This window comes from Trichechus manatus, unplaced genomic scaffold, assembly GCF_000243295.1.
Source record: "Trichechus manatus latirostris isolate Lorelei unplaced genomic scaffold, TriManLat1.0 scaffold00264, whole genome shotgun sequence".
Classification (NCBI taxonomy): Eukaryota; Metazoa; Chordata; class Mammalia; order Sirenia; family Trichechidae; genus Trichechus; species Trichechus manatus.
The window spans coordinates 1,559,630-1,585,574 of NW_004444200.1; the positions used below are offsets into that span (position 1 = coordinate 1,559,630).

At 40.2% G+C, this 25,945-nt stretch overlaps 1 protein-coding gene across 1 annotated transcript in view; it reads right to left on the reverse strand.

The window, feature by feature from the left end:
- Positions 1-25,945, reverse strand: part of LOC101351027 (potassium-transporting ATPase alpha chain 2-like) — a 48,776-nt gene that overhangs the window by 11,942 nt on the left and 10,889 nt on the right. Inside the window, 14 exon segments of the mRNA XM_012559548.1 lie at positions 5,178-5,332; positions 5,422-5,590; positions 6,182-6,332; positions 9,271-9,407; positions 10,095-10,270; positions 12,218-12,407; positions 14,979-15,113; positions 17,068-17,177; positions 17,341-17,539; positions 19,310-19,578; positions 20,377-20,494; positions 20,614-20,748; positions 21,765-21,878; positions 22,666-22,869. Of these exon segments, the coding sequence (XP_012415002.1) occupies positions 5,178-5,332; positions 5,422-5,590; positions 6,182-6,332; positions 9,271-9,407; positions 10,095-10,270; positions 12,218-12,407; positions 14,979-15,113; positions 17,068-17,177; positions 17,341-17,539; positions 19,310-19,578; positions 20,377-20,494; positions 20,614-20,748; positions 21,765-21,878; positions 22,666-22,869 (2,262 nt within the window).

The following is a 25,945-nucleotide window of genomic DNA, read 5'->3' on the forward strand; positions in this document are numbered from 1 at the left end:
AAAAAACACTACAAAATGACCGCAACAAACTCACACCTATCAATAATCACACTTAATGTAAATGGCTTAAATGCACCCATAAAGAGACAGACAGTGACACAGTGGATAGAGAACAGGACCCATCAATATGCTGTCTAATAGACCTTAGAAACAAAGACATAAATATATTAAAAATCAAAGGATGGAAAAAAATATATCAAGCAAGCAGTAACCAAAAAAAGAGCAGGAGTTGCAATACTAATCTCAGATAAAATAGGCTTTAAAACAAGATCCACCTTAAAAGACAAGGAAGGACATTATATAATGGTTAAAGGGACAATACACCATGAGGACATAACCATAATATATAGACATGCACCCAATGACAGGGCTCCAAAATACATAAACTCTAACAGCACTGAAAAGAGAAATTGACAGTTCCACAATAACTGTAGGAGACTTGAACATACCATTCTCAGTATAGGACAGAACATCTAGAAAGAAATTCAACTAAGATACAGAAGATCTAAAGGCCACAATCAAATAACTTGACGTCATAGGCATAAAGAACACTCCACCCATCAGCAGCAAAGTACACATTCTTTTCCAAATGCACATAGAACGTTCTACAGTATAGACCACATCTTAGTCCACAAAGCAACCCTCAACAAAGGCCAAAACACTGAGATGATACAAAGCATCTTCTCTGATCAAAACACCATAAGACTAGAAATTAATAACAGGAAGATGAAGGAAAAAAAAATCAAATACATGGAAACTGAATAACACCCAGCTTAAAAACCACTGGGTAATAGAAGAAATCAGAGGTGGAATCAAAAAATTTCTAGAATCAAACAAGAATGAAAACACATCATACAAAAACCTTTTGGACACAGCAAAGGCAGTGCTCAGAGGTCAATTTACAGCAACAGATGCACACATCAAAGAAGAAGAAAGGGATAAAATCAAAACATTAGTTACACAACTCAAACAAACAGAAAGAGATCAGGAAAAGAAGCCCACAGACACTAGAAGAAAGGAAATAATAAAAATCAAAGCATAAATAAATAAGAGTAGAAAAACAATAGAAAGAATCAACAAAACCAAAAGCTGGTTCTTTGAAAGTATCAACAAGATTGACAAATCATTGGCCTAATTGACAAAAGGAAAACATGAGAGGACACAAATAACCCAAATAAGAAATGAAACAGGGGACATGACAACAGACCTAACTGAAATAAAAAGGGTCATAACAGAGTACTATGAAAATCCATACTCCAACAAATTTGAAAACATAGAGGAAATGGACAAATTTCTAGAAACACACCACCTACCTAAACTAACACAAACTGAATTAAAAAATCTGAACAGACCCATAACAAGAGAAGAGATTGAAAAGGTAATTAAAAAAACAACAACAAAAAAAATCTCTAGCCCAGTTGGCTTCACTGGAGAATTTCACCAAACATTCAGAGAAGAACTTACACCAGTACTACTCAAACTATTTCAGAACATAGAAGAGGAAGGGATATTTCCGAATTTATTCTATGAAGCCAGCATAATCCTGCTACCAAAACCAGGCAACAACACCACAAAACAAGAAAATTACAGACCAATATCTCTCATGAATATAAATACAAAAATTCTCAACAAAATTCTAGCCAATAGAATTCAGCATCATATCAAAAAAAATAATAATACATCCTGACAGAGTCGGATTCATACCAGGTATGCAAGGATGCGCTGGTGGCACTGTGGTTAGGCACTGGGCTGCTAACCAAAAAGTGGGCAGTTGGAATCCACCAGCCACTCCTTGGAAACCCTATGGGGCAGTTCCACTACGTCTTGTAGGGTTGCTATGAGTTGAAATCAACCCGACGTCAACGGGTTTGGTTTTTTTTGGTTTTATGCAAGGATGGTTCAACATCAGGAAATCAATCAACGGATGGTTCAACATTAGAAAATCAATCAACGTAATCCACCACCTAAATAAAACAACAACAAAAAAAGAATCACATGATCATCTCAACTGATGCAGAAAAGGCATTCGACAAAGTCCAACATCCCATTACTAATAAAAACTCTCAGTAAAGTAGGTATAGAAGGAAAATTCTTCAACAGAATAAAGGGCATCTATAGAAAACCAACAGCCAGTATCATTTTTATAGGAGAGAGGCTGAAAACATTTCCCTTGAGAACAGGAATAAGACAAGGATGCCTTTTATCAACACTCCTATTTAACATTGTGCTGGAAGAACAGTAAGGCAAGAAAAAGAAATAAAGGGCAACAAATTGGTAAGGAAGAAGTAAAACTGTCCCTATTTGTGGATGATATGACACCATACGTAGAGAAACCACAAGACTCCACAAGAAAACTATTAGAACTAACAGAAAGATTCAACAGCGTAGCAGGATACAAGATAAACATAGAAAAATCAGTTGGATTCCTACACACCAATAAAGAGAACTACAAAAAGATATCAGGAAAGCAGTACCATTATAATAGCCCCTAAAAAGTAAAATACTTAGGAATAAATCTAATCAGGGATGTAAAAGACCTATACAAAGAAAACTATAAAACACTACTGCAAGAAACCAAAAAAGACCTACATAAGTGGAAAAACATACCATGTTCATGGATAAGTAGACTCAACATTGGGAAAATGTCAATTCTACCAAAGCAATTTACAAATACAATGCAATCCTGACCTGAATACCAACAGCATTCTTTAACAAGATGGAGAAACTAATCATTAACTTTATATGGAAAGGGAAGAGGCCTTGGATAACTGAAGCACTATTGAAGAAGAAGAATAAAGTAGGAGGCCGCACACTATCTGACCTCAGAACCTACTATACAGCTACTAGTCAAAACAGCCTGGTACAACCACAGATACATTAACCAATGGAACAGAAATGAGAACTCAGATGTAAATTCATCCACTTAGAGTCACCTGATCTTCAACAAAGGCCTAAAAGTCCATCAAATGGGGAAAAGACAGTCGTTTCATCAAATGGTTCCGACAAAACTCCCGTGTCCATCTGCAAAAAAATGAGACAGGACCCATAACCCACACCATACACAAAAACTAATTCAAAATGGATCAGAGACTAATTATAAAACCAAAAACTATAAAGATCATAGAAAAAAATAGGGTCAACCCTAGAGGCCCTAATAAATAGGATACAAACCATAACTAACAATACACAAACGCCAGAAGACAAGCTAGATAACTGGGGTCTTCTAAAAATTAAACACTTATGCTCATCAAAAGTCTCCACTATAAGAGTAAAGAGAACCCATAGACTGGGAAAAAATTTTTGGGTATGACAAATTGGACAAACATCTAATATCTAAAATCTACAGGAAAACCCAACACCTCTACAACAAAAAGATAAAGAATCCAATTAAAAAATGGACAAAGGATATGAACCGACACTTCACCAAAGAATATTTTCAGGTGGCCAACAGACACATAGGAAATGCTCACAATCACTAGCCATTAGAGAAATGCAAATGAAAACTACAACGACATTACCGGCATGAATAAAAAAAAAAAAACAAAAAAAAACAAAATAAATGTTGGAGAGGCTGCGGGGAGATTGGAACTCTTATGCACTGCTGGTGGGAATACTTCCTTAAAAAGCTAGAAATAGAAATACCATAAGATCCAGCAATCCCACTCCTAGGAATATAGCCTTGAGAAATAAGAGCCATCACACGAATAGAGATATGCACACCATTGTTCACTGCAGCATTATTCACAATAGCAAAAAGATGGAAACAACCTAAGTGCTCATCAACAGATGAATAGATAAACAAATTATAATACATACACACAATGCAATATTATTCAACAATATAGAACAATGATAAATCTGTGAAACATCTCACAGCATGGATGAATCTGGAGGGCATTATGCTTAGTGTAATAAGTCAATCATAAAAGGACAAATAATGTATGAGACCACTATTATAGAAACTCATGAAAAGGTTTACACACTGAAAGAAACACTCTTTGATGGTTACTAGGGAGGGGAGGGGTGAGGAAGGAAAAACACTAAATATACAATAGATAAGTGGTAACTTTGGTGAAGGGTAAGACAGTACACGATACTGGGGAAGCCAGCAAAACTTGACCAAGAAAAGGTCATGGAAGCTTCGTAGACACATCCAAACTCTCTGAGGGACTGAATTACCGGACTGAGGGCTGGGGACCATGGTCTCGGGGGACATCTAGCTCAGCTGGCATAACATAGTTTATAAAGAAAATGTTCTACATTCTACTTTGGTGAGTAGTCTCTGGGGTCTTAAAAGCTTATGAGCAGCCATCTAAGATACTCCACTGGTCCTACCCCATCTGGAGCAAGGGATAATGAAGAAAACCAAACACACAAGGGAAACATTAGTCCACAGGACTAATGGACCACAACTACCACAGCCTCCACCAGACTGAGTCCAGCACAACTAGATGGTGTTCAGCTACCACCACTGACTGTTCTGACAGGGATCACAATAGAAGGTCCTGGACAGAGATGCAGAAAAATGTAGAACAAAATTCTAACTCAAAAAAATACCAGACTTACTGGTCTTACAGAGACTGGAGAAACCCCAAAAGTATGGCCCCCGGACACCCTTTTAACTCAGTACTGAAGTCACTCCTGAGGTTTACTCTTCAGCCAAAGATTAGATAGGCCCATAAAACAAAACAAGATTAAATGTGCACACCAACCCAGGGGCAAGAATGAGAAGGCAAGAGGGGGCAGGAAAGCTAATAATGGGGAACCCACGGTCAAGAAGAGGAGAGTGTTGACAAGTTGGGGGGTTGGCAACCAATGTCACAAAACAATATGTATACGAATTATTTAATGAGAAACTAATTTGCTCTGTAAACCTTCATCTAAAGCACAGTGAAATAAAATAAAAAGTGTAATATTCACATTGAAATTTAAGAAAGAAAGAAAGAAAAGGGAGGTACAGGGTTTGAAATGACATGGTTTTTTGGAGGGTGAAGAACTCATGTCTTGAAAAGCTCCTATATGAGTGAAGTGCTCTGTGGACCAGCAGCATAACCCAGGGGCTTGTTAGAAACATAGAACTTCAGCCCTCATGGCATTGAAGTCTGAGAAGCACTGATTTAGTTCATCTCCTTGTTCTTAAAAGTTTACAGACCACTGTTCCCTTTAGTGCTACTTACAATGTCTGTGCCCAAGTCGATGAACAAGGTGGTAACAGTGGCAATGGGAAGGGGGAACCCAACAATAGTGTAGAGCATAAAGGGAAAAACCATAGCCATGTTCTTGGTCAAGGTGTAAGCCATAGTCTTCTTTAGGTTGTCGAAAATCAGGCGACCTAGACAAAAACGTTTCTCCTTACAGGACTTGCTTTTAGTCTCCCAGGTGACCCCAGCCCTCAGTAAGATCACTAGAGACCTCGTTTACCTTCTTCTACTCCTGTGACTATGGATGCAAAGTTGTCATCCAGTAAGACCATGTCGGCTGCATTTTTGGCTGCATCAGAACCCGCTATGCCCATGGCAATTCCAATATCTGCCTTCTTCAGAGCTGGAGAGTCGTTAACTCCATCCCCTGTCACAGCAACCACTGCACCCTATGGGGGATGTGGTGAGAGAATGTTAAGTGCTCAGATCCCAACGGACCACAGGGTTAACAAGAACGACGTAGTCTCAATCTCATCTTAAGGCTAGGAGGACTACTGGAGCTGAAATTAAGGGCCTATTTGGGGGGAAATATAAAGACACAAAATCCAGGATAATGAGCTGCAAACAAGATGTATCCAAATATAAAAACTAGTGTGTGTGGTAGGTTAAAGTGGATAGGGGCTGTGTGTTATATTTTTAAATTCTTATAGACCCACACCTACCACAGCACCCAAATGTTTTGCTGTCAGAAGCCCCTAGCTCTAGTGATGGAGTGCATAGAACCAGTTTGAGCTCCTTCTTTAACATGTGGTGTAGAAGGGCCTGGCACCATTCATTTCAGACATGAACAAGGAGAGAAGAGTGGAGTATAAATGCAGTGAGAGGGCAGAGAGGGGAAATGACAATGACTGACAAAGAGCTTTCTCTTGAGAGGTTTCAAAAGGCCCCATAGCTCAGGTCTGAGACACAAATCCATTCTGACATTTCTCCACCTGATGACAGTGGCCCTGGGCCCTCTGGCTGTGGTGCTGTTCACTCACCAATCTCTGACAGCCCTCCACAATAATCAGCTTCTGCTGCGGGGACGTCCGGGCAAAGACAATTTCTGAGTGGTTGGCTAGGAGCTCATCTAGCTGTTCTGGGCTCATGTCCTTCAGCTCCATGCCGGTCACCACGGCAGCTTTAGCATCCCTAGAAGGGCAGGGAGAGACCAGGTGAGGCCACAGTCCAGACCTGAAATTGAAGCACTCTTCTGGGCAGTACATGGGTTAACCACTGTGATATTACCTGGAACCAAATTTCCTCAGCTCCTAATAAGTGAAATAACAGTAGTTATGAGTACTGGGGACAGTTTAGTCTCCATTTTAAGACGATAAACTGAGGTTCAAAAATTAAGTTGTTTCTTAGTATCATATAACAATAGGAATAAATAGCCAAGCAGCCTTTTCATTACAGAAATGGGCAAGGAAGTGGTACTTCCTGGGCAATGCTTTACTGAAGAAGTAAAAGGAGGATAAATCTGCCCTTTGAAAAATATTAATAGTAACATGTAAGTGATGGGTAAATGGGTGTCCACTGTAAAGTATTTTGAACTTTGCTGTATGCTTGAAAATTTTCATAATAAACTGTCAGGGAAAATCTTCCTGTTTATTTGTTTTGGTTCCTAGAATTCAGTTTATGCAAAATGCATAGGTAACAATTCTTTGTTGTTTTTGTTATTCATTTGAGATTTATAGAATGTCTATTATGTGCAATGTGCTATAAAGGGAGAACAATTAATTTGGTCTTCTTTGAGCAAAAATATTGTCTGCTGAAATATAAATGCATGGTTCCAGGGACTTCTGATTATGCAGATCTGTGCTGCTTCCCTGCTAAAATTCTTCAGAAGCTTTCCAGTGTGCTCAGAACAAACTCAAGAACCACCAACTTGGTCTCCAAGGCCATGTGCAGCCTCCCAGTCCAAATGAAGTCTGTGGTGTTCAGCTTTAGCTTCCCTTAGCTCTCAGTTCTAGACCCTCCAAGCTCTCTGCTGCCCTAAAGCCTTCAAAGGTCTTTCTCCCTTTGCAAGGAATTGATATCTCTTCAGCTCACCTTTGCTTGGCTAACACTCCATATTTTAGCCTTCAAATCTCAGCTTAAACATTGTAGGTGCAAAACATTACATGTCTTTTTCTTTACATTTGGTAAGTTTTGATTTGTTAGGCCTGCTTTTTCCCCTTGATGCTAAATATTGGAATTCTAGCACTTGATTCTGAAACTACAGGCCCTCCTAAATGCTGGTAAATATACATATGTGTGTGTGTGTGTGTGTGTGTGTGTGTGTAAGATAAGAAGGACAAGTGTTTCCTTTTGTTCTACAGCTGCCAAAATGCAGTTATTATACTGTCATGAAGCTAGATCTGAAAAAGTGATTAAATGAAAACATTCACGGAAGTATCCATCTCACTCTGCAGTTCCATGTGTATGAAAATGCCATTCCATGACTTGTATGAAAATGTATAAATCTATTATTTTTAAAAACCAAACAAACAAAAAATCCAAAATTTGGCTTTGTAAATGTTATTTATACAAAGAAGCCTTGGAGACTCTTTTTATTTATAATTTTTTTTATTATTGTACTTTAAGTGAAAGTTTACAATTCACGTTAGTCTCTCATACAAAAATTTATACGTACATTGTTATGTGACCCTAATTGCTCTTCCTATACTGTGACAGCACACTTCTCCTTTCTGCCGTGAAATCCTGTGTCCATTCAACCAGCTCCTGACCCTCTCCGCCTTCTCATCTCACCTCTGGACAGGAGCTGCCCATTTAGTCTCGTGTATCTACTTGAGCTAAGAATCACGCCTTTCACAAGTATCGTTTTAAGTCCCATAGTTGCCTTGGAGACTCTTAAACCCGTTGCAGTCGAGTTGATTTCGACTCATAGCAACCCTATAGGAACAGAGTAGAACTGCCCCATACGGTTTCCAAGGAGTGGTTGGTGGATTTGAACTGCCCAAATTTGGTTAGCAACTAAGTTCTTAACCACTGCGCCACCAGGGCCCCACTTTTGATATTGTTGCTGTGTCCTTGGGCTGTAATTGTTTGGTTTTCTTACTTGGTCATTTGTTGCCCCAGTAATAATTTATTATTTGACATCTCTGTATTCCTAAAGAACATAAATGCTTGGTTAAACTAGCAGAGGTTCATTGGTTTTCTCCTTTTTTCCCCACAGACATGAAAGTATAACAAAGCCAACGATATTTATTTTTAACTTGAGAATTTGGAGTCTTTGATGCATCTAAACTATCAACATTGTATCCTGGAAGCCCCCTCCAACCACCCCAGTCCAGGTTAGTCTCCTCCTACTTCCAGCCCCATTGTCCCCACACATGTCTCCTTCATTATACTTATCACATCATGATCAGTTGTTTTTTTCTGTCTCCCTGGCTAAATTGAAAGCTTCCTGAGGGCAGGGATAGTGTCTGTCCCATTTGCTACTATACTTTCAGTGTTTAGCACACTGCTCGCTATACAGTTGGCATTCGACAAATAATTGTTAAAAGAATTAATAAATGAATGGATAGATAAAAGGATGGACAAGCTTAAAAAAATTAGGAGAAACGAGGAAAAATTGAGTCTCTCCTTAGGAAGCTTCCATTCTATTTATGACCAAATAAAAAAAGAAATGAAGAATAAGTTTACATAGCTGCACATTATGAAGCCAACTGAATAGCTAATAGCCAAGATGCTCACTAGGAGACTGTATGAAATCCAATAGGTTCTTAATAGTCCCGATTATAGAACGAGATCAGTGGCAAGTAATTTCATATAAAGTCTTTGTTTCTGTTTCTCTCACTCTAAATTGGGCACAAGTTTTTAAATCGCCTTCACTGGATTGTGAAATTTAGACATAATGGGTAACATTCATGAGCATGAGTGTCAATAAAGTGCCTGGCACAATTAGGTGCTTAGTAAAGTTTCGAGTGAATGAATGGATATGTGAATTATAGATCAAATTAGTCTAGTGTCACCCTAAGAAGATGTTCCGTCAAAAGATGATTTGCTCCAAATAACACAGCTCTTTAATGCCAACAGGGGCCCATGTGAAGAACTTCAGTTTCTGCTCTATTGGTTCTGTGCTTACCATTTGTTAACTTGCTCCACAGCAATGTTCAGGCATTTTGCAATGTCTTCCACTGTCTCACTGTTTGCTGAAATGATACCTGCATTCCTGGCAATAGCTTTGGCTGTGATGGGATGATCACCTGTCACCATAATAACCTAGAGCACAATGAGGAAGACATATGGACAATGAGGAACTAGGCCAGCTAAAGTAGGAACAGTTTAATATTGCCTACTCTGCCATGACCTGGGAGAATATGGCTTGTGATTATTGTGGTTTGCCCTTGTAGGCACTTTAACTGTCTCTCAAGGACACACTGATCCTGTTGGATCAACTCTTGCTCCCGAACTTCTTACATTTCCTCCTCTGACATTAGAGTAAGCCCTTTCCCATTGCTATTATTTGTGAAAGGGCTGATAGATGTCTATTTGGAGCAGCCTCATGTTTCTTCAACTTTCTCAATATTAACATGGTAACAGAACTCAATTTTGGCTTAGATATCATGAAGATAAATAGATATTTGGAGGCTGGATCTCAAGATTAAACAATAAAACCTTTAATTGTCCACCATGGTCTAGGACAAGATATGGCCTCTTCAAGGCACAGGGAAATAACTTTCTTTTCATTGCAGTTACTGTTCTGGTTTATTCCACATAGACACAATCATTTTGTTTTTATGGGACAGTTAAACTACAATCCTAAGTAAGTGAAAGTGGAGATAAAAGAAAGGAATTATGATATTTACATAAAGAGACCTAAATACTGACCATCTTCTATGACGTAAGTTCTTAGGCAGGGTTACAACATACAGGGGAAAATATTTGAGTCAGGAAAATTACTCCCACCTTGATCCCAGCACTCCGGCATCTCGTGACTGCATTAGGCACAGTGGACCGAGGAGGATCAATCATTGACAAGAGCCCCACAAAACAGAGGTTGGAGGTGGGAAAGTTCATCGTGTCTACATCAAATGAGTAGGTTTCTGGAAACTCATCTGCTGGCAGGTAGAGATGACAGAAACCTGGAATGGGCATGAGTTTGGGAGTTAATGAAACTAGGATAAGACATGACAAAAGAAAAGGGGCAACATTAATGTATACTCACAGTCCTTTAATATTTTGTTATTATGGTATAGAATTATCATTTGGTATTACTGTATACCAGAATTGTTTAATTTCTTCAATTCTATAATGCATGGTTTTAGAAAAGACATTTAATCCAAAAATCATTTACTGTGTGCCAATTAGGATCCATGTTATATTCTAGGGATATAAAGACCAAGCCTTTACTTCTGGAGATGTCCCAGTTTGGTAGACAAAGAAATAAAGAGATAAAGTATAATAAAACGTAGTCAGTGCTACAGAGTTTAGCTACACTACAGCTACCTGGGGAGTCAGAAAAGACTTTACCCAGGAGGTAACATTTAAGCTGGGTCCTAAGAAAGGAGTAGATGTTTTTCAGGGAAAGAAGGGAGGGCTGGGGTGGGAAGGCAGAGAAAACAGTATATGCTACTGCACAAAGTCAGGAAAGAACTTGGAGTGTCAAGGGAATAGTATGAAGTTCAGCCTTTCGCCTGAGAGAAAGGCTATTAGGAATGGGGTAGAACCACTCTCTGAAGGTGTTAGCCTCTCACAAGTTGAGGTAGAAGGCATTTTTGTGTTTGGTGGGACTTCTAAGACCTGGTAAACTTATCATTAGTTTTTATATTAAATTTATTCTCAACATATCTCACTAACTTTACAAATTTCAATGAAGTATAGACTTTGAGAGGTCAAATGTGAGGTTCCTAGAGCTACGCTAGTCAGATGGATATCAATCTTGTGTTGAAAAGGAGATTACCCAGTCTTGTGGAATATTTAGAGTATGCTAAAGCACTATCATCTCATTTATATAGTTCATCTACTTTACAAACTCAGGAATCCTTTAGAAACACACATTCCAACATCTCACTGGCAAGAACTTTAATGTTTAATGACCCTCATCATCAACTTCAAATTTATCATTCTGTTGTTCTGAGCAGGTGTACTTTGTTCAGCCCATGATTCTCATAACGGAACATGTTGTTCCCCAACACCTTAAGTAACCTCGAATAGGCTCCTCTACAATTGTTGTATTTCTAAGGTTCCTTCCAACATTCCCTATCTCAGTTACTGGCATTACTTTTTTTCCTAATCACGTCAACATTTTTTTTAATGTTTTTAAACTTTTCTCCTCTAATTAGCTGCTAAGTCTTACTAATCTATATCCACTAAGCATCTTGCATCTGACCCCTCCTTCACATTCCCATTGCCTTGGAGAAAAATTCCCATCCCCTTTCACCTGAATGAGGGCAGCTACCTCCTACTTAGACCCATGCCTCTCCTCTGGCTTTAACCCATCTTACATGCTACTGCCAAAAATTATTCTTAAAAACACACCAAAACTTTGATCAGCTCACTCCTGATATGAAGCCTTCAACAGTTCTCCACTAACTGCAGAGTGAAACCCCAATTCCTCACTCACCCACTCAGTCTAGCTATCTCGTCTATTTCCTATGACTATGCTATCTCATGCCCCCTACAACACTCAGCATCAGTTAGCTGGTTCAGCTTGCCTACCTTTCCTTATCCAATCCTGCCTTTGTGCTCTGGCTCATGTTGTTCTCTCTTCCTTGAATACTTTTCCCAACCTCCCTTTAAAATGTTATCTGTCATTCAAGGCCCAGTTTATAATGTAACTCCTTCCATAAAGTCTTCCCTGATTTTGATTATTGGAAGTGATCTCATCCTTCTCTGTACCGTCATATATATTTTGTTATATGTTTACCATCATGTTTATTGTATTCTTCTTAGTATTATTCATATGAACACCATATATACTCTACTAAATAATACATTACTCAAAGATGCCTGCCTCTCTTGCCCCGACCCAGAGTCAGAACCTTGCATCTATCAGGGGATGGATAAGAGCTTTGCTCCAAAGAACTCACCCAACACGCGCTCCCCCAGGCCTCCGAGCTCCATGTATGCTGTGTGGAAGGTGGCTCTACTCTCGTCCAGGGGCTGCTCTTGGCCGTTGATCATGATGGTGCTGCACTTCTCTAAGATCCTCTCAGGGGCCCCTTTCATCACCATGAGAAAGCGTTTGTCATTGGGGTCATCCGTCTCATGGATGGAGAGCTGGGAGGAGAGAAATAATTGAGCATGTTAGACATAGCACATTATCTACTATTGACTCCATCTTCATTACTAGGGGTGTGAACGGCACAAGGTTTTTAATTACTTACATGACAGGAAGGTGAAAAACATCCTTTACTCTTGTTGGGCTACTTGTCCTTGAAATGTAAAGAAGGAAGAGGAATAACGACATCCCCAGGCACGTTCTATCCTCTTTGTCTTGTGGCCAAGCAATATGCAGAGATCTAGACTGGCCCCAGCCCAGAGAGGCATCTTGAGTTTGAAACCAAACTAAGTGGAGCTTGTGTTTCAAACAGAAAGTGGTTGCTTTAGAGAAGGCCATGAAGGCCAGATATGGCTGTCAGTCCATGAAATCTTGGGCCTTCAGGGAGATCTCCTGGGGTACTTGCAAGTTGGGTGGGGGCTCTGAGCCTCCACATCTCACCTCCTATCTCTACCACCCTGTTGTGAGCAGCACTTTTTCAGACACAAGTACTCTGACCTCAGGCAGGCATGAGGTCAGCAGGAATTCCCTGTGCCTGGAACTGATCCACCTTTGCTGTCTTGATGTCAGAGAAAATGGCAGGAGTGTAAGGAGGTGGACACTCTCATTGCCAACCTTTCTGGAGGACAGTTAAGCAATAGGTATCACAATTTTAACATGAATACAATTCTACTTCTAGATTTATCCTTATAATCAAAAATTGTGAAAATATATACATATAATAATAAAATGGCTAACACTTACATAAACCAAAAAAATACAAACCTGTTGTCATTGAGTCGATTCCGACTCATAGCAACCCTATAGGACAGAGTAGAACTGCTGCATAGGGTTTCGGAGGATTCGAACTGCAGACCTTCTGGTTAGCAGATGAACAGGTAACAACTGCACTACCAGGGCTCCTTACATAACACTTATTACATACCAGGTACTCTTCTAAGCACTCAACAGAAATTTCAAGAAGCTGGAGTGTTTAGAAGAAAATAAGTTACAAAGAAAAATTCTACCATTTTGAGTCCATCAATCAGTAGTTCTTGGACTGCTGGATATCAGAGGTAAGTAAAATCAAAAAAGAAAAAAAAGTAGACGGCCAACATAGTGTTGCCAGCTTTTTTATGGACAAGTAAAAATACTAAACAAACAAAACAAAACACCTGCCATCTTATCATAACCATCATTTTATAAAAGTTTGTGCATTTTAAAATGTAAAAGGTAGGAATAATAATTGTAGACAATTTCATAGTGTGTACTGTGTGCCAGGCTCTTTTCTAAGTGCCTTCACACTACTCATTTAATACTCAAAACAACCCTAAGGCAGTGGGTACTATTATTATCCCTTTTGCAAATGAGGCAACTGAGGCACAGAGAGGTTAGTTAACTTGCTCAAGATCACACAGCTAGTAGGTGTTGAACTTGGATTTGAACTCGGGCTATCAGGCTAGAGTTCCTGCCCTTAATCATGAATGATATAAAGGACAAACTTTAAATTAAATAAATTCATCCTTATATAAAACTTACCACATTGTCCTAATTTTCCAATTTGCCATAGACTACTGAAAATATTTCCATAGATTAGTCTGTTTGGGAAATGTTACTAAGATCAATAAGACATGGACTTTTCAACACTTTTCCTTCAGCTGAATGACACACCAAAGAATTTATAATGATCTCTACAGCTCTTTGTTTAGGGTAGAGTTTTGCTCTTTTGTAGTGTCTTTGTATGGCTCTAATAGCATCTAAACAGTTTCTTTGACCTCTTCAGAGGGGTCCACACAGGGGCCCTCTCTCCTTTTTCATCTCAAGTCTGCATGGCCCACCTTTTCCCCTAACTTTCTGTACATGAAACATTACAGGCTTCATCATGTAACCCGCTTTCTTTCTCATTTCTCTTCGACTAGGGATGTCTTTACTCTGGTAAAATGGAGGCTCCTTATGATTCTGAATCTCAGAAGATAATCTAACATAGTCCTGAGGAGCATGGATCACTTGGCTTTGAATCCTGGCTCTGCCCCTTACTAGCTGTATGATATACTCTGTACTTCCATTTTGTCATCTGCAGGAGGGCAGAATATTAGTACCTGCTAACCAAAGGCCAGAGGCTCTAGTCCACCCAGAGGAACCTTGAAAGAAAAGCCTGGTGATCTACTTCCGAAAAATCACCCTTTGAAAACCCTATGGAGCACAGCTCCATTCTGACACACATGGGGTTGCCATGAGTCAAAGTTGACTCCATGGCAACTGGTTTGCTTTTCTTATGTAAATGTATGTAGGCACGTATGTGTGTGTGTGTTTGTGTGTGTGTGTGTGTAATATAGATGGATCATGCATAGGAGCAGCCAGGTCTTGACAAGCTCTTTACTTTCTTTTCTTCTCTATCCTACTTCAGGGAAAGGAAGGAGGCCAATGAGGGAAACTTGATCTGGGTTTACCAGATGCCCAGGCCCTGCATCCCTGAGGATTATTTTTTGAAGTCAGGCATCATTCAAAGTATGTACTACCCAAAGGATATGTGCAGATGGAAATACCATTCTAGTGATAACAAAAATGGCCAGCTGTGAGGAAAAACTCACCTGAAATTTGTTGGTAGAGTTAAAGGGGATTTCAGCTACTTTACGGTTTCTTTTTCGAATTTCCATCACATCACCCAAAATGACCTCTGAGAATTTCAAGAGAGCAGTTTCTGAGGCATCTCCAATAACAGTTTTCTGGGAATTAAAAGAAATAACTATTTACAGCACATAATCTGGTTCTCTTGTGTTTGTTTTCAGTGAACCAACCTGCCTTTAGCACATGAACAAACATATCTTCTGACAAAAAGTTTACAATCTAGCAGGAAAGACAACAAGACCTGGGTGCTTCTATGCGTGTCAAGACCTGGCTGCTCCTATGCATGATCCAATTACAGTCAATTAGTGAATGATTAAGACAACCATGGCGCCACCTACTGGCAGTAGAGAACTTCAAAGAAACTGGAACTCAGTAAGGACTGAGATTTTCATGAAAGAAGCAGCTATTGAAATAAATCTTGAAAGATGGATGGTTTATAGAAAAGCCAGTAGAAAGTGTTATAGAAACCAGGATGCCATGAGTAAAGGTATAAAAGTGGATGATTCTAGTGTGAATGCTGGAAGTAAAGATGGATGGGGGGTATGGTTAAGATTATGGACGGCCATGAAAGGCAGGCTGAGTTCTAAATTCGAGAAGCAGAAAATAGGAAAGTACTGAAAGTTTTTCAGCAAAGTTAGATGAAGATAAAAGTGGTTTTTAAGAAAAATGAGCGGCATGCAAGAAAGACTGGAAGAGGGTTAAACTGGAATCAAGAAAGCAGTTAAGAGGTTGTTATAGTTATTTAGACACAAGGTGTTAGACATAAATGTAAAATTAGATACATTTTGAAGCATAAGTGATAGGACTTGGTGACTCACTAGATATAAGGAAAGGAGAAAGTCAAAGATGATTTCTAAAAGTTTTGGCCTGGATGACAAGTAGAAAAGTTGTCATAGAAAATATGCCCTAAACTAAAGATCATACTTTCAGAGGATATCTAAGTCAATTGGCATTAACATAGTTTATTAAGAAAATGTTCTACACACCGCTTTGGTGAGTGGTATCTGGGGTCTTAAAAGCATGCAAGTGGCCATCTGGGATGTATCAATTGGTTCCATCCCACTCAGAGCAAAGGAGAATGAAGAAAACCAAAGACACAGGGCAAATACTAGCCCAAAGGACTAAAGAACCAAATGAACCAGAGACTCTGCCAATCTGATACCAGATGAACTAGATGGTGCCCAGCTACCACCAACGACCGCCCTGACAGGAAATACAACAGATAGTCCCAGACAGAGTGGGAGATAAATATAGAACAGAACTCAGATTCTCATAAAAAGACCAGACTTGATGGTCTGACAGAGACTGGAGGAATCCCTGAAACTATGGTCTCCAGAAGTACTGTTAACCCAGGACTAAAACCATTCCCGAAGCCCAGTCTTCAGACAAAGATTAGACAAAAAATAATACATGTGAGGAATGTGCTTCTTAGTTCAATCAGATATACGAGACCAAACGGGCAGCTCCTGTCCAAAAGCAGGATGAGAAGTCAGGAAAGGACGGGAACTGGTCAAGTGGACACAGGGAAACTAGGGTGAAAAGCGGCTGCGGGGGTGTGTGCTGCCACATTGTGGGGATTGCAACTAATGTCACAAAACAATATGTGTATAAATTTTTGAACGTGAAATTAACCTGAGGTGTAAATTTTCACCTAAAGCACAATAAAAACAAAGAAAATATGGCCTAAGTCTAGTTCCTTAATTTCCATCCAACTGTATTTTAAACTTTAGTGAATGGCATTTACATCCACTTGATTACATCCACTTAGCTGATAAAGAAGTTAGGGAGGGAAAGTAACTTAAAGAAACATTCATTTTCTAGAATGAAACAGAATTTTCAAAATAGTCTAAATTAATATTCTGAAAACCTTTAAATGTTTGTGAATTCTCAAAGCAGTTAGAAGGAAATTTTCTTCATATGTTGTGAGTCAGACTTGCTCTTATTAGTACAAACTTTACTCAGTTGGAGAGATTAAATCAAACACCAAATCAGAACAGAGAAAGTGGCTTCAAACTGGCTGTGATTTAGGACCCAGTTAGGCAGAAGCTTTACCTTCATGATGGGAACATTTTCCTGTCCTGGCTTGAACTCAGCTCGGTTACACAGTGTTATTATCTTGGATAAGGAGGTCCAGGTTCCAGAGCTTTGATCAAAGATTTGGTCTGGAAAACAAAGAATGGACACTGGGTGCTGGGGCATGCCAGCAAATAGTCACCTTGCTTAAATGATTCTCAGAGATTGCACACAAACACTGCTGTGTTTAGTTCAATCCCCTATGCTCAGGTCCACAGCTTTGGACCATGCTGAATGTTCCACAAGGCTTACTTGAATGGTCTTCACTTGTGTCGGCCATGAAGATCTGATTGTCAAACCACAGATGGGCCACGGTCATCCTGTTTTGAGTCAGAGTCCCAGTCTTGTCGGAGCAGATGATAGAGGTGGAGCCAAGGGTCTCTACTGCCTCCAGGTTCTTCACTAGGCAGTTCTTCTTGGCCATCCTTTTTGCAGTCAGTGACAGTGTTACCTAGATGGGAGAGAGAAAGAAGCTTTTGAAAAAACATAGGTAGACATTACCAAACATTTTGATCAAAAGAGGGAAAATGCAGAATAGAATTACAAATTCTCATGGACTCCAGACTTTCTGGAGCCATGGAGGCTGAACGAACCCTGAAACTATTGCCCTGAGATAATTTTTAAACTTTAAACCAGAAATATCCCCTGAAGTCTTCTTAAAACCAAGCAATAGGTTAGCTTAACTAGTAAAGAACGTCTGCCTTGAGCACTATGCTTTTTTAAGATCTATCTATATGAGATCAGATTGACAACAGTAACTCGAGAGATTAGACAGGAACCTTAAGAGGCAGTGAGTTTATGCTAATGGGAGAGGAATGACTCAAAAAGGAGAGTGAGAATGGTTGTACAACTTGAAGAATGCAATCAATGTCACTAAATTGTATAAGTGGTATACAGTGAATTTCTGTATGTTTTGCTGTATGCTTTAACAAGAAAATAAATAAAACTAAACACCAAAATAAATAAAATTAAACAAAAGCATAGGTAGAAAAATAACTACTTTGAACTCAGTTTCGATAACATGAATAGCTAAGTTTAGCTATGATTGAATTTTAGGAGAGAACTAGCCTAATTTTAGGACAGAGGCATAGTTATTGATGCAGCAAAACAGACCAAGTGGGTGATAAGCCTTATATGCCAAAATTTTTCTTTCAAACACTTTTTTTGTCCCTTCATCTTTTGAAGAAAATGATCCTGAGGGACCCACCAGTGGCAAAAGAGAGGCCAGGTTGCTATGGCCTGTACTTATGCATAATTATGAAGTGAGCTTTGCCCATCCATATGCTACGTCGAGCATAAGGATGAATGTGTGAGAGGTTTTCACTGGTATATGCTAAGGATGTTTTTCCAAAGGACTCACTTGTTGCTTTGAGGAATCAAGAAGTATTTATGTTTTATCTTCAGAGCTCCATACTTTAAAGACTTTTAGCTCTCTCTTTTAAACTCCTTAATCTCAAAGTGTTCTCTCAGCTCCAATTTCTTCAAATACAATCTCATGGAGCCAGAAGAGATTTGGAGTTTAAAAAATCCTTCTCTCTGTCTTTGAGCAGGATGATAGCTGACCAGCGATTAGGTAGGCCAACTTTACATATAACTGAAACATGAATCCCTTCCTCCCTCCACTCACAGGGCCTTCACAGCAGACACTAGAGAGGAGGGTGGCTTTTGACTAAGAATTTTTTAGGTGGGCCTTTACAAAGGGAGACCTAAAGCTGAATTTGGGGTAGTGGTAGGAAAGAACTGAATTGCTTTGCTGAAGAAAATGAGAAGAATTTCAGTTTTTGCTCCCAAGAGAGAAAAGAATTGAGGTAAACAATGTGGATTGTAGACTGTGCCTAAGTTTCTAGGTTGAAATTGCCAGGGAATTTTTTTTTTTTTTAAAGAATTGTGGGGAAGGCATTAAGCTATGAAAAAAATACATCAGTGATGGTTAAAGTCTAGCTTATCTAGCTCTTAAGGAGCAAAATAACTTGCATGATTACAGATAGATCTGAAAATGAAAATGTAAAGATTTCAAGGACAATGCATTCTAATATTAAAAATATCAGAATTCCTTTTGTCCCTCTAAGAAACAATCTATTCAGAATGTTCCATTGTTGTCTGTGATGGGGCAGGACTTTTACTTATAGTTTGATTGTGGGAGCTTACCTAGCATAGATGTTATGTGCTAACAATGTAGGGTATAGGATGAGTTTGTGGCTACCTAACAGCATGGACTTACAGTGACAGTGGCCAGGAGGCCCTCAGGCACATTGGCTACAATGACACCAATGAGGAAGATGATGGAGTCCAGGACCGGATACTTCATGGACACTGTGATGATGAAGAAAATAATGCCAATGGAGACAGACACTCCTGCCACAATATGAACAAAATGCTCGATCTCAATGGCAATGGGAGTCTTCTCATCTCCAACTCCTGAAGCCAGTGAGGCAATTTGTCCAATGATGGTGCTGTCACCTGTGTTGATGACCATGCCCGTTGCCACACCTATAAGGGAAGTAGACATTTTATTCCAGGGGTCCTTGACTATGAGAGGAACACAATCTGCTTTATAGTCCTCTCTGGTGGCTTATATGATCAGTTAGTACATGATATTACAGGACAAAAAGCAGTTCTTTAGTGTCTTAGTCATCTAGTACTGCTTTAACAGAAATACCACAAGTGCATGGCTTTAACAAAGAGAAATTTATTTCCTCACACAGTAAAGTAGGCTAGAAGTCCAAATTCAGGCGTAAGCTTCAGGGGAAGGCTTTCTCTCTGTGTTGGCTCTGGAGGAACATCCTTCTCAATCTTCCCCTGGACTAGGAGTTTCTCCACACAGGAACCCCAGGTCCAAAGGACACACTCTGCTCCTGGCACTGCTTTCTTTGTGGTACGAGGTCCCCAACTCTCTGCTCACTTCCTTTTCCTTTTATCTCTTGTAAGATAAAAGGTGGTGCAGGCCACACCCCAAGGAAAACTTCCTTTACATTGGATAAGGGATGTGACCTGAGCAAGGGTGTTACATCCCACCCTAATCCTCTTTAACCACAGGCAGTGATTATGCTTTATAACACATAGGAAAATCACAAAATGGAGGACAACTGCACAATAGTAGGAATCATGGCCTACCTAACCAAGTTGACACACATTTTTGGGGGACACATTCAATCCAAGACACCTAGGTGCTTTAATTTTATGTTTTCTCTGAGGAAAGCTTTGTTAACAAGAGATGGTAAAAAAGACAACAACATAAGGCCTAAGGAGGGAGAAGTGCCTGTGGCCCTTAGAGCCAGCTGGACTTACCTTCCAGACAGGTTGTAGAATAGAAGCACATGTTCTTTGTTTCCAGGGGATTGTCATGAGTGAAGTCGCAGGACCGGACCTGGGGCTCAGATTCCCCAGTGAGAGAGGAGTTATCCACCTAGAAGTATGAAATGTTCAAAATTAGCTTTCCTGCCTCACATATACTAAAATCATTAAAGCCAATAGAATGCCAACTAGTTACAAGCTTGATCCTTAAGGGCACCCCATGATGCTTACCTTGCATCCCTGAGAAGACAGCAATCTGATGTCTGCAGGAATCTGGTCTCCTCCTTTAATCTCCACTATGTCCCCTACTACCAGCTGCTCTGAAGGGATTGTCTTCTTCTCTGCATCTCGGATGACAAGAGCTTGCTGGGACAGAAAAATGTGACGGATGTCTCAGATCCTGAAATGATGCTAATCCCCCTCCTTTGTTTCTACCTCTACTGAAGGGATTATAATCCACGGCTTTAAGAATAGCAAAAACAAAAAAACAAAAGAAAGTGTTTCACCTGGGGTCTGAAGACCACCAGAGCTAGTTTTTCATGAGGAGGAGCTGATAGAGATACTGCTGGAACCAGAAAATGCTGCTGTAGGCAGAAACAGCAAAGTAAGAGACATAGGCCTGATGGAAAGGGAGTGACAATTAAGGATGAATGACACTGGTTGTCACGTGCAGGAAGAGCACTGAAGGTGTTCTTCCTGAAGGGTTCAATGATCTTGCTAAAGTAGGGAAAACTCTAATGAAGTAGATCTCCTGCTTTTTCACAAGGAAGGAAGTATCCTTTGCATCCACAATCTTTCCTTCTGGCTGGCAGTTCTTTGGGCTAAGGACAATCCAGCTCTCCTGTTCTGTGTCAACAGTGGCGCATGGACTCCCTAGAGGATACACAGCAGAAGTCCTGTGTGAAGAGGACAGCACTGGTGTCCCACACTGACAGCATCTGGGGCAACATGCACCGAGCTCAGGAATGGGAGCAAAACGATCTCAGAAAAAGAATCACAGTTTGATCTCCTCAGCTGCCAGTGAACACTCCCTGAACTTCTACAGTTTACTCCCTCTATCACCTGTATAATGATGTTGTCCAAATGGTACACAAATGCTTCAGAGCAGTAGGAGAAGATGTGGTGCAACGACTAATGTTTCTGTCCTACTTTATTCTGGACAAAGCATTGTCTTGTATCTTGCTTCATTTGATCATCTCAAAACTCTGCGAGGAAGTGGGATTCCAAGAGAGTAGGTAACTTGCTCAAGGTTTCTCAGACAGCAAGCAGGACCAGGGTTTTAGCATAGATCCTCTGCCACCAAAACCTCACTCTTTTCATTTGCTGATGCATCTTCATATGAAAGTAATTCAGACATTAGAAGAAAGATGGCTGCTACTCACCTGAGGAATCATTTTACTAAAGCTGGCTATGATGTTGGTGCTTTTTGCCTCTTGGTAATAAGCAAACGTGCCTGTTAAAATAACAACCAGGACAAGCACGGCACCCAAATACACCTGAGTGATGAGGAAAGGAGTCAATCAGTAAAACAAATGATAGTAATGAGCCAGATCCTAGGGCTAGATCTCTCCATGGTAAGGTGAGACACGTGGCATTTGGTATGATATAATTTACATTCCATAAAATTTACCTGTTTCTTGTGTACAATTCAATGATTATTTAGTCAGATTTTTTTTTTTTTTAATTTAAGCAAATTTAGAATTGTGCAACCATCACTACGTCAGGTATCAGAACATTTCCATCACCCCAAAAATCTCACTTACTCATGCCTGTTTGCAGTCAACCCCCTGGTCCCATCCCCAGCTCCAAGCAACCACTAATCTGTTCACTGTCCCTGCAGATTTCCCTTTTCTGAAATTTTCAAGTCTTTTGTGTCTGGTGTCTTTCTCTTAGCATATAGTTGGCCAATTCAATTTTGTAGTTTTGGTACCAAGTTCTCAATAGGCATAGAAATTCTCCATGTTTAAAGGAGAGAATCAGCTTTGAGGAGAAAGATCTCAAAAATATCTTGATGTAGAGTTTTTTTTCCCCTTAGGGATTCATGGTGCTTTTTCATTTTATTTTTTTAATTCATGCCCAAACTGCCTCTGAGACATTAGGAAGTCAGATGTAATCCTATTCTACATATAAGACAATGATTCATTTCCTACAGCCCATGCAGTGCTCGGTAGCAGTGCCCTGACTCCAGTCCAGTGCTCTGCCCACTAAGGCCTAAATTCATGGTTTTGTTCTTCTCTGTTCCAAAGTCAGCAGAGTCATGTGGGGGATCAGCCAGGGCCTTACGTTGTCTAGGGATGAGGATGGATCGTTGGAGTACTGAATCCCATATGCAACCCAGCACAAGATGGCTCCGATCCACAGGAGGATGGAGAAGCCCCCTACCATCTGCTTGAGGAACTTGACAGTCTCTGGGGTCTCCTTGGGAGGGCTGAGAGCGTTGGGCCCATCCCGAGCCAGGAGCTCTGCAGCTCTTGCGCTGGAGAGACCCTGCGAAGGCCAAGCAAAACCAAAACAGGAATTAGACAGTTCTTCTGCCTCAGGGGGTTGGATCAGATTTCTGCAGGTTGTGGTTAGGAGTTAATGTGCCAGCCTAAAGAAGGTCCTGGGGCAAATGGACAATTACCTCAATCCCCCTGCCTCCCATGTTTAAAGAATATTTAATGCTTAATATGACCCAGGCATGATTTAAAGTGTTCTACACATATTTATTCATTTACTCCTTAAAATAACCCTATGAGGAAGGTGCCATTAATATTGTTGTTACAGATGTGGAAATTGAGGCACAAAGAGATTAAGTAACCTGCCCAAGGTCACCCAGCTAGAAAATGGTAGTGCCGAGATTCAACCCAGGTAACCTGGCTCTAGAGTCCAAGCTCTTAACCACTATGCTCTGATAAGGAATTTTAATTTCTTAGAGATTTACCTAGGGATAGATGTATCTCTGCTAAGGGGTAATCTGACATGCAGAAGCTAGTCACCTGGGTTAAGGGCAAAGCAGTAAACCTAGAAAACACATATCACCTATCCTGGGACTTCTATATAGCATACCCATTGCCTTCAAGTCAATTCTGACTCATAGCGAACGTTTAAGGACAGAGTAGAACTGCCCCATAGAATTTCCAAGGCTGTAATGTTTACAGAAGCAGACTGCCACATCTTTCTCCTGTGGTATGTTTCAACCAACCACCTTCTGGTTAGCAGCCAAGCACTTAATCTCTGCACAAGCCAGGGCTCCTTTTCAATATAGCACAACACAAGTGCTTTTTTTCTACTTTTACGCATATCCACCCTGAGTTCAGTTACAAATCCTACCCAAACTTTGAGGCCCAAACACAAAGTCACTTCTTGCCAGAGCCTTCCCTGGTGCTGTATGCTGTCCACAGATGCATGGAAGTGAGCCTACCCCCTCCTGAAATCTTGCACTATCAATCATAGGATTTTTTTCCCACAAACTTATCTTCTATTTGTAAGGTTGTGTGCATAGCTTTTTATATTATGAGCTACTTAAAGGCAAGGACTACGTCTTGTTCATTTTTGGGTCCTCTATAGGGTCAATGGAGACTTTGGGTTGCACAAGTGGTTAAGTGCTTGGCTACTAACTGAAAGGTTGGTGATTTTAACCCACCCAGAGGTTCCTCAGAAGAAAGGCCTGGTGATCTGCTTCTGAAAGGTCATAGCCATAAAAACCTTATGGAGCACAGTTTCACTCTGAAACACATAGGGTTGCTATGAGTTAGAATGGATTTGATGGCAACTGGTTGGGTTTTTGGATAGGGTCAATGACATCTCTGGGTGGTGCAAATAATTAAGTTCTTGGCTGCTAACTAAAAGGCTGGTGGTTCAGGTCCACCCAAAGACACTTCAGGAGAAAGGCCTAGAGATCTACTTCCAAAAAATAAGCCATTGAAAACCTCATGTATCACAAACACAAATATTTGTTGAATAACTGGAATTCAGAGTAACCAGCTTAATATCATCACCCTCCACTTGTCATTCCTTTTCCACCACCTGACTGATCTTTCTAAATGACTGTTGAACATTTCCACATTGTGTTCCAGAGATATTTCAAATAACAGAATTCAAAATAAAACTCATCATCTTCTCCCTACTGCATTCTCTGATCTCTCACTTCCCCCCACCCTCCCACCTGACCAGATCTTCTCTTTCTCCTGCGTTCTCTACTTGGGTTAATTCGATTAGTGATTCATTCAAAAAACCTTGGCAGTCTCTTCCTCATCAAGTTCTATTGGTTATCTTTCTGAAACATCTCTTGAATCTGCCCCCTTACTTCCCATCTTAACTGCTGTAGTCCTGTTTCAGATCTCATTCTCACTATCCTGGATTATTGTTCCATTCTTCTAGAATCTCCCCCTTCCATCTCCCACCTAAAAAAACAAAAACAAAAACAAACTTCTACCAGAACTGCCTTTTGAAAACCAATCTTATCAAACCACTTTTCTGTTTAGAAATTGTGCCCCTTATGCACTTAAAATAGTCTCGATTCCTCAGTTTAATATTAAAGTGCTTGACAGTTTTACCCAGTTTACCTTTCCCCCAGCCTCATTTCTACCTCATCTCTTCCCTTTCCACACACTAGGTCCCAGCGACTCCAGATTGCTCTCAGGATCCAAATGCATTCTGTTCTTTTTGGCTTCCTGGGTACTCTGCCAACTTAAATTCTAATCATGCTCTTAAGTCCCAGTGCAAACACTGTATCACCTAGGGAGCCTGCTCTGGTCCCTCTGGTCAGAATTCATCATTCTCTCAGCATATTGTTTAAACCCTTCATTAGTCATTTAAGTGGAATACAGTGGATGAAATATTTCTGTACACATCTGCCTCCCCTACAGAACTGCTTACTCCTTAAGATCAGAGATCATCGTGTTCCTCTTTGTATCTCTCCATGTTCAGTAAAGTGGTCTGCACACGGTAGATATTTCATTTTTTTTATTGTTGTAATTAAATTAAGTTTACATTTCAAGTTAGTCTCCCATACAAATTTTTTTTTAAAAATACGTTGTTATGAGACCCCAACTGCTCACCTCATTCTGTGACAGCACACTCCTCTCCTCCACCCCTGGTTCCCCATGAACATTCATCCAGCTCCTAACTCTCTCTGCCTTCCCATCTCATCTCTGGACAGAAGCTTCCCCTTTGGTCTCTTGTATCTACTTGACTAAGAGGCACATTCTTCACAAGTATCACTTTATGTCCCATAGTCCAGTCCAATCCCTGTCTGAAGAGTTGGCCTCAGAAATTGTTTTAGTTCTGGGGTGATAGAGAGTCCAGGGGCCATGCTTTTTGGGGCGCCACCAGTCTCAGTCAGACCATTAAGTCTGGTCTTACTAGAATTTGAGTTCTGCACCCCATCCTTCTACTGCTCCATCAGGGACTCTGCTATGTTCCCTGTCAGGACGTTCATTGGTGGTAGCCGGGCAGGGTCTCAGGCTGATGAAGTCTTTGGTTTATGTGGCCCATTCTGTCTTTTGGGCTAATATTTTCCTTGTGTCTTTGGTGTTCTTTGTTCTCCTTTACTCCAGGTGGTTGGGACCAATTGATGCAT